Raw genomic sequence first — 15,273 nt, 5'->3', positions numbered from 1 at the left:
AAAAAAAAGAAATAGCAAATCATTCTATGGCAGTTCTTTCTGATATTTCCATATAAATATGTTTTAATATACTTAGCGGTTAAATCATGTTATTTATACAAGTAGTTTTCTGATTTAGGCTATTCCCACCAAAAAAAGTGAACATTATAAGAAACTGCTAGAGTGTATGTGGGTTTCTGATACTGCCTTTTCAGATGGTTTGCATCTGATTTTATCCATTAAATTGTTCTTAACAATGCAAGTATTTGATAGATTTTGTACATATACTGTCTATGTCCAATTATAGCACAGAATTCATTTAGGTTTTGCAGTGCACTGCCTCACTTGTACTGCCATTCCTGAATTGAAGCTGATCGTATGGTTGTATGTGATCGATGTTACTGGTAATTCCCTATCACCAGGGTTGTATGTAAGTACCATCTCATGTAATTGCATCTATACTGTTTGATCACATGAGAATCAGTATAAGCCCACTGGATGCTATGATTATCTTAGTTATCTGTTGCCATAGTAGGTTTTTTGCAGACTATGCAGTCAAGAGTTGATTGATAAACTAATAATAGATTTGACAGGTTTTTTTAATTTTTTTTTAAGATGTTGTAACACAAGAATCTGGAGAAAAATGCCAGGTCCAGTGTTACAATTAATAAAAACATGACATTTTCCATTATTTAAATGAAATTTTAATATTAAAATATCATTAAAAACTCAAAATTGAAAAACTTTGACTACCTCTACAATATAACAAATTAGCAATGTAAACAGTTCTTTCAGTTACCTCACTCCCAGTTTAGGGCTCTCTAATATTGATTTCTATTATGTAATCCAGATTTACTTTGTCTGACTGAAGCTATGACTTCCCTTAAAAGAGAACTCACTGATGATGTCCATCATATGTTTTGAGTTTTTGTTTTTGTCTCATTGATCCTAATAGCTGGTCAAATCACCATAAATCATTCCTTCCCATTTTCAGTATTTCTTTCCTGTAGATTTTCATTATCTTCCCCCTTAATCACTGATTTGCCTGGAAGGTCTTTATCTCCTATGTAGATTTCTCCTGTTTTGTGTGCTTATCTCCACAGAGGCCATTTCCCATGTAATGCATTTCTGATATGGGAAGTCTGTAAGCTGCAGGTGCTTACATAAACACATGTAAATGGATATATATGTTTTTAAGTGTGACCCTTAGATCACAATAAATGCCGTGAAAGATGTGGCTGCTCATTTTTTTCAGGAAAACTAACAATTGAAATACTGATTTTTATAGAAATATACAGTATTTCAAATCTCTTAAGATTTCACTTACTTTTTGTTCTGCTTTCTTTTTGGTTTCTACATCCATCCAGTTAAGTTCATCTAAGGTTTTTATAAAAACCTCACGTATATCAGCAATCATTTCTTGAACCTTGGAAAAACCATCAATATGTTACAAATTCACATAACATGATACAGTTATTTTTCCAAAGACATAGTTTGTTTACTACAGGTATATTTTTCTTGCACTAGTAGCTTAAGTGTATGCTGTTTACAGGCCACACACAAAATCTGGAGATCAAGTTAAGTAGTGCTTTTGCCTGTCTTGGAGGAAAGGGGATGGGCATGAGCTAATAAGGCAGTGCAAATTAGAGTTACTCAGGTTACAGAAAATTCTGTCAGCCACCCAGCCACCCAGCCACTCTTATGCTTCTGATCAAATTACTGTGTATATGTCAGCAACAAAAATGGTGTATTTTAAGCTCGGATTGCAGTAGGAGTGATAGGAAGCAACTGAGGTTTAACTTCAGTTTAGAAGCAATTTCTTGTGTGAGTGAAGTCAAACAGAAATAACCAAGTTCTGACTGTCCCTGTGCCCCATGTTGGCAGGATGTGTAGTGTCAGGCTCCAAGAACAAGCTGTGGCTCTGTTTGTTCTAGTAAGAATGAGCAATTCTGACAGACTGTTCCATAAGACCAATAATCCTAGAGAATTGATAGGGAACTCATGAGTAGACACAGACCCTAGTAATGACAGTCAAACTGTGAAGTGTGTATTAGCACAGTATTTAGCAGTGATAAGATATATTTTCAAATATTTAAACTAAGTATGTTTTCTTTGAAAAACATGCCTTATAAAATTTTATTGAAAAGTACCATTACTATATTATGGTAATCTAAAACATTATCTTTTAAATAAAGGCAATCGAATTTAATGTCTTATCTTTTAAATCCTGTCTGCTTTAAGAAGCCTTCCACAGTATTTTTAGTGCTTTCTTCTAATCTTAAGTGACATCCGTTCATAGTACCATTTGCTAATTGCCTGTCTTGCTATCCTATGCAAAACATCTAATCCCATCATTGCAGATTGCTGACACTCATGTTTACTGACACATTGTTGAAAAGTAATTTCTACCCTGATTCTCAAGTGAGCCTTAAAAAGCCTGAATATAACAATTTGCTTTTTGTAACTGCTAGTTCTCTTTGTGTTGAAACATCACTTAGATGATAATTCTGTTATGATATACTCTACAACATTTATTCTATACAACAGAATGATTCACTTGTGCTGAGAAGTTTCTGAAAAGAATGGGTCTTTAGAGAGTGGTTAGATTTTTTAATTGATCCACTCACATTGGATGTAGTAATGGAGCAGCTTTGAGTTATGTCAAGTGGGACAGCTTACAACCATTTCCAAGACAGACTTTTCACTATAATTGGACATCTGTGTTGACGTTAGAATGAAATGAGATTGGGTTTCTACACTGTAATAGGAAACTAATCTCTACTAAATCTTTGTCCAGTAAAACTTAACCACTTGGATGGCAGACAGGTTAAGTGTGTTGAAAGCTTTACCACATGTTTACTCTCTCCAGCAAATGCTTCTTCTACATATAATCGTCCCACTGCATTCTCCATGTTGCCATTGACATAGTTTGCACAACGACGCCAAACAGCGGTTTCTGATGTTGTGCCATAAAGTGCCTGTGAAACATAAACATTAGATAAAACAATGACATCAGGGCCAGCACAAAGTGAAGGAGAATGATGACTGACAGATACACATTTCAGAGGAGCCTAACTGACCTTAAATACATGCATTTAATTCATTACTATTTATGGAAATTAGGTGGACCCACTCAGTAAAGGGAACATTGGTCACAGGTTGAGGAAATATAAGAATCATTAGCAATTCTTTATCCCTCCCAGACATGGAAAGGTAGAGAGAAGAAAACTACTCTAAAAATCAAGAATGGGAGAAGTTAGAGAGAAATACACCGACACACAACTTTCACTGCTGTGGGGATCTGAATTGCAATTCTGGCTCTGACAGGACCATTGTGATTATGCAGTGAATTTATTCCCTTAGAGGTCAGATCGTGTTTTCCACCCACGCAGCAGTTCTACCAGCGTGTTCCTCAGCTGTACAGCTTCTTCTACCAGAGCATCCCACATTTGGTAGTTTGCAGGAACCTTTGTAGAGAGGGTAGAAGCTTGTCTACGCTATGTGATGTTGATACATGGTGTGCAAGGATTTTGTCCTGATAATTTATAAGTAAGTGATAATGATGAGAGAATAAGATAATGGTATGACACCTGAATGCAAGGAATATAACAAGGTTAGCATATTGCAGGGGAACACTGAAATCATACTCCATAATGAAGTTCGTATTCTGTAATGAAGCAGTTTCCCATCTCTTCAGAGACACAGACCAGTGACTTTCAGTGTTAAAAGCTCCATAACTGCTACACCTTGAACTGAATTGTATTGAAAAGAAAAATCCATAATTTTTCTTTTCACCCTAATAAATGTTTAAAGTATTACAGACACAAGAAGGGTCTTTTGAAAATGTTACCAGTAGAACACTGTACGGAAGTATCTACTGCAGGCCTCCCTTAAGAGCCTGTCATGTTGGAGCTTTTTTCAGACTTTTATAATTCATTACTGATGAAGAATAGCTGAATAGAGTAGAGAATCTGCCAATCCTTAATCCATTTCTTTCTCTTTTAGATACTCCCTGCACACATACAGGCTGCATCAGAAGTCATATACTTGTCTAGCAAAAATAAATGCAGCCCCTCTCCCTCAAAACTTAGAAACAAAGCAAAACCAGTAATAAACATTAGCAATGTTAAGCTTAATTAAATCACAAAATCAGAATGGCTATGCAACAGAGACTGTGGTAGATCACTTTGTGCTGCTCAGACTTCCCTTAGTTGCAACTAAAAAAACTCAGTGTTAATGAATTATAGTTCACTGGTCTCAGCATGACGTGTGGGAAGGTTGGCTGAGACCACGGTGGACTTGTATCGCACCAGGACTGCCCTTCACAGGAATCGTCAGTTAGATTCTCTTAAAGTGTCTGGTGTCAGACAGAAAAAGCCTGGTGTCACAGAGGTGCACAATAAAAAACAAAGTGATGCTTTCTACAGCAGCAGAAATTTATCTACATTCCTTATTGGTAAAAATAGCAGGCAATTGCAGTGCCTGACTGTAGATTTGTGTGTCTACTGTGGTGAAATTAAAACTTATTGATCGCACAGGGCATAAATTCTCAATTACACTAGGGAACATAGTTCTTCCTCTTTAAATAAATATTGAAAAAAAAAGATACTAATGTGTTTGTTTGGCAGAAGGGTTTGTATCCTCAGGATACAGTTCCAGTAGCTGTAAGTATTAAACCAGCTCATCAGACTACTCTGCATGCTCTTCCACCCCTGTGTCTGAGCTTCTTGATGGTAGAGCTGCTGGAAGCACAGAATTTTGAAGAAATTTTATAATGCAAACTGACGATTTGGCCTTGAGATGCAGAAAAAACCATGAATGATTCAGAGTCACAGCGCAGCCTCAATAACACATGTAGACTTATCTAAATGTAGAGCCTAGTAATCTGTTCAGATCTTTTTGCTAATTTCTTAGAGGATTGGTTGCAGATCCAGTGATCTTTCTGCTAGGACGCTGGCACTTCATGTACCCCATTTTAAGCACTCTGTATTTAAAACAAATGGACCTTTAAATGAGTGACCAGGTAGCCACACATGCGAGCAAAGACAGTATGGGAGATTCACGGAATGCCATAACTGTGCAAAAATGTTTATATTTGAAGGCAAACTAACAAGACAAATACTGATTTACTTACACTACCATCTATTATTAATCAATTATTAGCAAATTATATGTTTTTATACATAGACTGTGGTAAATCTTTTCTGTTGTTGTTGTTTCAAACATTGAAATTTTTCTAAAGAAACTTCCTCATTGAAGTCCTAAGATGTAGTGGGGGATGTCTTTAGTTTATACATTATAGACTGCAAAACATTGAATTCCTTGATGACGCTTACTAAGCAAATATGAAGCTTTATATTAGAACAGTTTTATACTGTACATGACTAGGGAAAAATAGCCAAATAATTAATGAATAAGACTATCATGTTCAGATATATAAAATCAACCAAACTGAATATTCATTTACTCTCTCCCGTGATTATACTCTTTTTCTGTAACAAACATGATCCCCTTAAAAAGCAAAGTACGTGTGTTTAAATGTTTCTTCTGTCACTAGTAGATCTAACAAAATAGCCTTAAACCTTTTTTAATGGGGCTTAACAAATCTACAATGTAAAAAGTTCTACCTGTGAAATACTAAAGGCTTTCATCTTCAATCTGTATGTTTGTGAGATTGCTCAGCATTTCCTTAAAAGCACTAAAATAACTGCAGGGTTAAATCACTGAATAACAGTATTCAGCCCGTAATGTTTGACTGTGAATCTGTTACTTTTGGATGCCGAAGAGTTTGTAACAAGTCAGTCAGAACTGCAGTCATTTGCAAACAGATGGTACTCTTCTATTACCAAAATGGCCATATCATCAGAGGATTAACTTAGATTCAGAAACACACAGAGACCAAGTACCAGAACAGTGCTTTTCAAATCCACTCCAACAATCAAGCATGTGTCATATAAATTATATGTACCTTCCAGCAGAAGCTTCAGCAAACATCTCTAGCTTTTGTGTGCAAAATTCAGAACATAAGAAATTTTTATTTATGGTTATATATAAAACATTTATCTTCTGTGCTTCATAAAGGTAACCTTTACAATTTAAAAAGAGAGATGAATTTCTGCACCTTACGAAAAGCATTCCTTGTGTCCTTGTAGTTTCGGCTTAGACTGTTTACAAGATCCATTACGAATCGCCAGATCATGTAATTTTGAATTTCTCTGTGTAACGAAATGACAATAATAAGCTGGTAATGTTTTTAGATTTTTGAAGTGTACTGGAAATAAAATGCAAATAAAAAGAATACGATACCTACCTGGGAGTGTATTTGTTAAGAATAGACTTCAGCCTGATAAGGTATTCTGGATCATAAACAACCACTTGTTCTGTATTCTCAACATAAATTTGTACAGTTGACATTATAGCATTTACGAATTTTGACCAGTTGAATACCTGGAAAAGCAATATGCATTCTGTATGGTTAATTGTAAAGAAACAGTCTTTAGCCATTTTTTCCAGTCTGAATATGTTTGGATGAAACAAATGCTCTGTCTTTAGTTTTCTTAATAGTTTCAATCCTTGTAAATGGAGTTATCATAATAATAACTGATCCAGGATAATTTATCCTTCTTTGCTCTAAAATCCTATGAAAACAAAGATGGTATTTAGCAGAAAAGGTCCAGACATTGCTTTGTTTTCAAAGTAACACAATTAAAAAAGTTACGATCCTTTCCTTTAGCCTAGAAGAGCAGAAATGTTATTTTAAGCAAAATTTCAGTTGCCTTTTTGCTAAGAACTGATTTTCATTACACTATGGCTCTGTAGCTATGGGGCAATAAGACATTCTTGGTGTATATGAGAATCCATTCTGAAGCATATGGTAAGGGCTTGTTCTGAAGTAGATGGAAGTACATAAAAGGATTTATTTCAATAGGCTTTAAAACACTGGCACTAAATCTGCTATCTGTAATGAAACTTCCTTTGCATGCCATATTACTAGACACTGGAAAAGAAACTGATTTGATAGCAGCTCAGTCTGCAGTACACTGTGACAGATAAATCTCAGGCTAAGAATAGTTTTTCTTTCTCTTTGGTCCTAAACCCCTGGTATCTTCATGCTAGTATACACCTTTGCAAGAAGCCCACCTAACTTCTATGGGGCAGTACGTATCAAAATTATTTTCTGTTAAGTTTTTATTTGTTAGTGTCCATCTAGTCTGAACAGAACATTATTTTAATGCATGGGCACTCTCAACTGGAAATTTTTACTAGTTTTCTGCTAAGGGAAATAATCTCCTGTGATAATTCTTTGGTTAATACTATGTGCCTCAGAAAATAGATCAGTAAAAGAACTGATAGGAGAACACAGAATCATTCTCTTGCTTCTTGACTAAGAGAATGTAGAATATGGTCACTGCTAGGCCATACAGCACTGGAATTTGACCCATGCAGCTGTGCTATAAATGGGGAAAGAGGCTAGACTGAGTGCAGCCACATGGCTGTTCCCACATCACATAACCCAAAGCAGCAAAGTAATATTAATGGGAACCCCCTATGCAGGAAGTTTGCACCTGCAGCTAAAATCTAATCTTAAATCTAAGTATTTACACAAGTTTTAAATGTGTTATTTGTCTTGCTCTGCATTGTACCAGCTGAGACAGATAGATCCTTCAGCTTGGAGTGCTGGCGCTGGACAGTGTTAGATACTCCTCCAGCAATTTCTTCATTCACTTTTAAAGTGAATGACACTGATGTTATGGCTGGTTCTACGTACGTTGCTTTTAATTCTCCATATTGGCCCACAATTTCCTAATCCATGGCCACAAGAGGGGCCCAAGCCTCTGTGGGCCACAGTGTGACTGAGAAAATGATTTAGAGCAGAAGCTGAAAATCATCAGGGATGATGTTAAAACTCTAGAGCTACTCAGTACTTCTACCAGATCAGGAAGGTACTATTTTTAAGTAAAGGAAAGGAAGGTGTTATGTTTAAGAAAGGCAGATCATCCTTGTACTTTATTTGAAGAGAGAAAATTTTATTAATTTAAAAACTTTGTGTTATGTCTGTTAGTTTGAAAAGTATTGGTGATTTTTTCCCAGTCTATATCTTTTGAGAAGAAAGCTTTGTTGGGAGAGGTAACATCTTTCATCAGACAAACCTATGGAGCTGGGGAAAGCAGATAAGCTTTCAGGCATACAATCTTTTCAGGTTTGAAAGAGAAGCAGCAATCTTCTAGCTAAGTTTAGGAATAATTGCTGTTCTATCCTTAGAACCATTACAACAACACTACCAATTCCCATCATGTGTCTTTTAAGCATTTTTGGGATAAATTTAGAGCAGATGATTATTGCTGATCTGCAGCACTCTCCAGGAACTAAAAATAACCAGGGCAATACCATTTTCTGAACAAGAGAAGTTTGTTTCTGACATTATGAGTGCATTGTGACATTATGACTGTAATGATAATTATTCAAGCGAAATCTATGGGAGAAGGTAAATTATAAAGTGAGGAATTGAGTAAACTAAGCAGAATGGAACTTTCATATAATTTAAGGTTGAAGAGTTTATAGTCAGTAAAACGGCAGTGATAAGAATAACTGTGGTAAGAATAAAATATTCCATAGTACCTTACTGGCCTCAAAAGACTCAGTAATACACTCCTGCCGATCAGACCACAGTGTCTTTTGACACAGAAATTAACCTGCTTGTGTGCAAGATACTGAAGTAGAAGTTGTGATAAAAATAGCCATGTCTAGCAAGACATGATCTGTTATTGAGGAGGCACAGCCATGTTATCAAAGCTGGACTTTATGGTACCATGAATTAAAGGTTATAGTCTGCAAACAGCATATGGCTTAGGGTAAGAGAAAATGCAGAGCCGAAACATCAACTGGGAGGGAAGGGGGGAATTTTCTTGTTTCATGGGCTGCTTTCTGCTTGCTTTGGGAGCCCGTCCTACAGATGGAATGATGGAAAAACAGGACTTTGTTCTGAATCTGCAGTTCTGGGTAAACAGAGAGGCCCTAAATTGTTATACTGCAACATTTGAATAAATGAGTGGCTGCAGCCTCAACTTTTGTCCTGGGCTGCTGCATCTTGTGTAAAGCACACTGCTGTGGTCATACATTATAGGAAGGGGATTTCTTGAATTCTGAAAATCATACTGTCCTGATTTCCAGCAAGGGTTAAGTGTGCGCAAGTGTTGCAAGATTCACCATCCTGAATCCATTAGGGTAGGTCAAGCTCACAGTATTTATTTTTTTCCTTTCTCCTTTTCCATCTCTTTACATTGAAGCAGAGGGGCAAGATCTGCCTTGGAGTAAGGACAGACGATACAGAAGCACAGTATTCAGGTAATACACTGCTCACTTCGGGTATCCTGTTAAATTTCAAATGTGTCTAAGCCCAAGAAAAAAATGTCTTTAAAATATATCCATTCATCAGACTTCATAGTTTAATCTCATCAGCCATATATTAGTTTAAAATATCAGATTATTGATCACTCACCTTATGATTAATTTCCACTGAGAAGTTGTTTTGGAGTTGTGCCAATGTCATTTTATTGTACAGCAGAATTGGATCGTTTCTGTCTTCAGCTTTTGTTGTTGCCTATCAAAATTAAACATTAGAAAATTACTATGTACATTGAGTCAGTCCACAAGAATTTTGGTAAGTGGAAGTAGAAAAAAAATGTTTCTAGCTTGATACATTACTATGTGAAGTTCCCATAACTGTAGAGCTTCTTGCACATATATCTGGCCAGCATTTTACAGACAAGCAAATAAAAGGATAGATTAAATGAACTAAATTTCTGATGATAATATGGAGCTTTACTTTTGGATTTGTTTTGTGTTAAAGCATCAATAGCGCAGGCAGTGCAGGAACATTAATTGGAACATAAACACATAGCGCTCAAAGCACTAGTTAAAGCAGGCCTTGTAGAAGCTGTTACCAGCAGATACAATTAACACAAGAATGTGCGTGTAATGTCCATGGGATGATGCAAGGTGCAAAATCCTGACAGAAGGGAATAAAGGAGATGTATGTCTTGAGTACAGGGCGACCAGTGTGCTGTGATAGGAATGTAATGTGACCGTTCTGATCAGGATGCGTGCGCTAATATGTACCTACTGTATAGAAAGGGAGTCATAACTCACACAAGCTTTGTATTAGTCTGGGGAATGCAGTTTTGTACCGGTGTTGTGAAGAATGTGCATACATTAATGCCTTAATGAAATTCCTGTATTAGGGCCATTTCTTACAGACAATAAAACTGGCTAACTGGCAGTGAACTGCTACTGTAGTGTTACTTTATGAGAGAGGTTTAGCACTGGAGGAGACAGCACGGAGGTCTCTGGGATTACAGTGCAGACAATGCAGACATACTAAGACAAAAACAAGGTCTAATGGTAACTGTTGCATCCAGATTACTCCCTTGGTCTCTAAATACTGTCTTGAATATGTTTCTGTTTTTTTCTGCAACCATCAGTGTGTCCTCTGCTAAGATGCTTCTGCAGGTGTCTGACATACATTCTTGTATCCCCTTTCACACCACTGTTTTCATGCGGAAATGCCCTGTGACAGCATCAGCACTCTCTCCTCACAACTGCTACTCCCTTTTTACCTTGACATTTTTTGATAGCAAGGAGAGAAAATGCAGGCACACAAATGACTATGGGAGAAGACTGCCTTTGTAATCCAGGAGAGTAATTCATGGGAGAATCCACACCAGTACTGCCTGCTCCCTGCCTGGGATACTCCAACTTACTTGTCAAGAGCAAGAATAGTAAATTTCATCCATTCCATCTGTGTTGAAAAATGAGAAATCTCCACTCCTGTTCTGTTTCTTCTTTCCTATCCTTTTTAAAAACAGATTTCCACTCCCTCTTTCCTACTCTTCTTTCTAATCTATTGTGCATTAAATATTTTTCTCTGTATTTTCCTTACAAATTCCTGTGAACACAATGCAGTCTCTCTTCCAGTAACATTCAGGCTGGTGCTGAATTTTCAAGCTTTGGTCAAAGAGGTTAAAAAAACTATTAGGCAACAGCAGCTTAGCCATCACAAGCTGTGTAGCCTTTACCAGCAGCAACTGCTGTAGAAAAATTTCAGTTACAGTTTCCTTTCTTACTCCCCTTCAAATCTTTCTCCAATAAATCCCTTTTCTTTTAATTATATTCCATCTCTGATCTAGGTCCACAGGTGTATTTCTCAGGGAAATGTGAAGATAATCAGATGGTTATAATTTATATAAATGGGGAAAAGCCTCCCTCTACCAAACACATGCCATTACTGTCAATATAACTTGAAAAATAACTGAAGCTAGAAGATTTGTATTTGACTTGTTTTACAGTCATACTCAACTTCAGGCAGGTACTTCTGAAAGGTTTAATAATCATAGGCTGTCTTTTTGCTCATGAATGCTTGAATTTCCATTTGTTTTTCTCCATGCATTTTTAAATGCTAGCTATTTCTCCAAGGCATACTTTCTTGGAGAATAGCGTTTGATTAAAAACGCACTTGGAACAATCAGCAGTGTGGAACAGCTTGTGTGGGACAAAGATTACTTTGTGTTGTATGGCAGGCGAAGGGTTGGGAATCTACTGCTCTGACAACCAAACTGCGGAAGTGGAGAAAAGGACAAAGAGAAAAGAGGCCCCCAAAGCGTCTTCCAGAACACTTTCTAAAACGGGCTGCGAGGAACCACGTCTGTCTCTCTCCTGCTCTCTCTTTTTTCTCTTGAAGGACTTTAGTGCACAGGTTAGGATAATGCATTTTGCTGCTTGGAAGACAGCTAACTCAGGTATTTTCCCTTACTCATTAGAAGGCATCTCTTGTTATGTGTTCCTTTTAGGTGTGCCAGGCTCCACACATTTTTGATCAGCATTTGGCCCCACAAAATAACATTAGCAAGTAACTTAAATCAGGTTACAACTAGCTTTCTTAGGTGTTAAGAAGAAAGTCAGTTATTTAAAGGATACTTTTAAAATGTTTTTCTTACATTGGCAATCTCTTTCTCCAGGTCCATAACTCGTTTCATTTCTTCAGAAATTTTGCTCTCATTGAGAGAAATGTTTCTTTCTTGGAGGATTAGTTTCGCTACAGAAATCATGAAATCAACATAGGCAGAACATGCCTGTAAAAAAAGAATACACATAATTTAAAGACAAAACTCTTCAAAGTATAGTGTACCTTGATTACTTGAAGATTTCATCATCATTTTTATGCATTATTTTTCTTTGACCCTTTCTTAGATTTGTAGTAATTTATTCTGAAATACTGTTTTATCACAAATGGAAATTAACTTTGAAAATTCTCTCATGGAAAATTGCTGTACGATTTGTAGTACTGTTCAAAGCTAAACACTGTCAACCACTGCACTGTGTTTTCATTATTTAAAATGAGACATTTGGACATCCATATTTAAACCACCACTGATGTTTTGCTAGCTCGCTTCAGTTGTAAATTCTAAAAATACTGCTTCCAAAGAGCAGTGTTCCCAGAAACATAAAACCAACAGAAATGCTGATGGAATTGTGTTGCATCGGCATTGTGGGAAAATTAACTCCCAGAAGCAGTGCAACTCCTCTGCTGCTCTTTGGCACATTTAGAAATCATTTTCCTGTATCTAGATTTAGTATATCTAAATATACTGTAGGTAGTATTGTATATATTTAATATATCTGAATTTACCAAGGATAAGAATAGAAATATAGAACTATGTTCTTTTAAATGTTACTGTGTAAAATATCTACAGATCTCTCACTGTATATTACAGATGTCTCATTATATTTTAAAGAACTTAATATTGTTGTAATGCCTCTGATAATCCATAGTCTGTCTTCAACAGAAATGCTGTTTTCAGTATGCTTTTTAAATGCAAATTAATATGTATATTAGATTTTATGCAAAATAGCTTAATCTACCAAAACTATTACAGAAAAATAATTGGATTATTAAAGGATGCACGTAATCAACTTTATTAAAAGAGATATTTTGGTATGTTCAGGTCCTAAGGCAGTAGGACCCATCCCCTGTAATGAATGACATATTTATACAGCCATTCTGTAACTACCTCTGTTGCTGTGCATCTCTTGTCAGCCTCTCCTACCTGCCAGCAATGCTGTGCTGTAAGAGGCTGTGCACACTGGAAACCTCCGAGCACCTCATGAAAAGTACTGACAGCTGACTTCAAACAGAAAGGTGGCTTACAGCACTTCGAAAGACTAAACTCTCAGTGCTATTTTTAATCCAGATAGGTTCTTTTACCAGAGAGGAAAGCCTATGAAATCTCTGACTGCTAGAATGAGAGTCACAAAAGAGTGTGTCTACCAGGACTGCAAATACTATTTTAAGTATCCAAATCAGTAAACAGTTTTAAAAAAATTCAATACAGACATGACTGAAAACCAGTAAGTCAACAGAGATCCTCAGGTACCATCAATGAACTTTATTTTTGGCCTAATGTGAAGATCATTACATGGTCAATCAGCAGACAAAGAATTAAGTTGGCTAATTTCAGAAATATTTTAATAGGAACTTAGATGTCAGAAAAACTCCTGCATGAGCTCAGGCGTGATAGCTCTTACAAGAGAAAATGGTTTTTAAAAGCCTCTTTTTTCACAGATTCCATTTGTAGCTTTGTGGTGAGAAGTCCTGACAAAGCCAGGCATTAAAGTAGAGGAGGCAGCTACCTTGTTTGCTACATACAGCTCAAAGAGTAGAATGACGTAGCAGGAAATAGAGCCAAGAAAAAGCTGCTGTTAGAGTGCAAGGACTGAAGGGAGGGATGTCTCTCTCTTGAAGTATTTATGCTTGTGAGAATAGTATGAATCTGTCTTCCAGTGATCAATCTTTGTTTTTTAAAATACTTCCTTCTCTACTTTCCAGTAGTAGAAAGTAGTATAATACTTTCTTGTAGGTCAGAAGATTAGAGCAGGAATTGTCTTTTTGTGCTGTAGAGGATGTAGTAGGAGGGGACGAATCATGATACATGAGCAGGCTCCTAGAGGCTGTTATGATATGTAATAATAAATTAACTGAGCAGTTAATTTGTGAATGATTGTTGTTGCTAGCATATGATCTGTAATTAAATGTAATCAGTTTTAATGATAGCATTAACTGTTAGCATGTCAGGAAGATAGCTACAAAACCAAAATGTTCTGTATGCTTTCTTATCACTTCTGCATCTAATTACAAGGTAGAAAACTGGCTAATTGAAAGCATGGTTTCAGCTACTACATGACTTCAGCAAGTACATATACTTAAGCCCTCAAGGACTTAAAGTGTATCTGTGACTAGCAATGAGGGCTACACCATGTCAGTGCTGAAAGATTAATGAAAATACATATGAATAATAAGTAAACATAAATTAAATACATACGAGATTATAGGTATCTGAAGTGTTTTACATGACATCATATACTTTAGCTGCTGCATTTTGATTTAGAAACTGATTTTAGGGGACTGTGATCTTCTCAGATCTATCCTCTAGAAAAGTGTCATCTTTGGTTCTGAATGGTTCTCCTTTTTCCTTTCTAAGCCTGTTAGTGATAAAAATCATTTCCCAGGATGATCAGATTGTGTCTTCCTGCTTAATAAGTTAACCCTAATACATAACTAAAATTTAGTGGATCAGTTCACTCTGGCGATGCACCCCCATTCTAGGGGAAACATGGTATGAGAGCAGCAATAAACGCATGGTGCTTGGACTCCCCTGACATCCTCAGCATCTTCCAATCAATGCATCACAGATCATAGTTGAGAAATGGCATCATTCTTGTAGTGACAAAACAGTAGTGATGCATTCGCACTCATCATTTATCTACCTTCATACACATTTTTGCCTTTGACAGTTGCAAGGTGCCTCCTGATTCAGCTGTGAAGCCTGGCAGAAGCTGTGTTACAAAGCTAAATTGTGTCCTGTTTATTTCCTTCTAAGAGATCCTAAAAAGTCAAGTAGCTGCTCTTCATCTGACCAGCAGAATCATACAGGAATTGTGTGGAAAAGCCACTACTTTTCTTTCACATCTGTGTTCAGTGATTACAGGAGACCATGAAGGGAATTGATAGGGGAAAGGGAAGGGAAGGAGAGGGAAGAGGAGGGAAGGGGAAGGGAAACAGGTTGGGATTTCTGGGGTGTAGTGAAGCAAGAGGAACTTGCATCCTTCTCATCCAGCGCGGAGACAATTGGTACATACTAACAACTGGAGCCCGGATTAAAAAAACACTTGTTTCCCAGTGCAACTACAAAGATCAAACCAGGTCTGATATCTACGGCATAATATTAGAACACCTCACTT

The 15,273-nt window shown here is 36.7% G+C and overlaps 1 protein-coding gene across 2 annotated transcripts in view; it reads right to left on the bottom strand.

Moving 5' to 3' along the window:
- The window catches only part of MME (membrane metalloendopeptidase), a 59,140-nt gene that overhangs the window by 21,723 nt on the left and 22,144 nt on the right, over positions 1-15,273 (bottom strand). For both annotated transcript variants that reach the window (XM_026096876.2, XM_026096875.2), the window contains exons 9-14: positions 11,973-12,107; positions 9,479-9,580; positions 6,290-6,426; positions 6,101-6,194; positions 2,829-2,957; positions 1,307-1,405 (exon numbers count right to left, since the gene is read on the bottom strand). In XM_026096876.2, the coding sequence (XP_025952661.2) occupies positions 1,307-1,405; positions 2,829-2,957; positions 6,101-6,194; positions 6,290-6,426; positions 9,479-9,580; positions 11,973-12,107 (696 nt within the window). The remainder of the gene's footprint in view (positions 1-1,306; positions 1,406-2,828; positions 2,958-6,100; positions 6,195-6,289; positions 6,427-9,478; positions 9,581-11,972; positions 12,108-15,273) is intronic.

This window comes from Dromaius novaehollandiae, chromosome 9 (assembly GCF_036370855.1).
Source record: "Dromaius novaehollandiae isolate bDroNov1 chromosome 9, bDroNov1.hap1, whole genome shotgun sequence".
Taxonomy (NCBI): domain Eukaryota; kingdom Metazoa; phylum Chordata; class Aves; order Casuariiformes; family Dromaiidae; genus Dromaius; species Dromaius novaehollandiae.
Note: the sequence above shows the minus strand (reverse complement) of the source record. Positions and strands in the feature narration are given on the sequence as shown.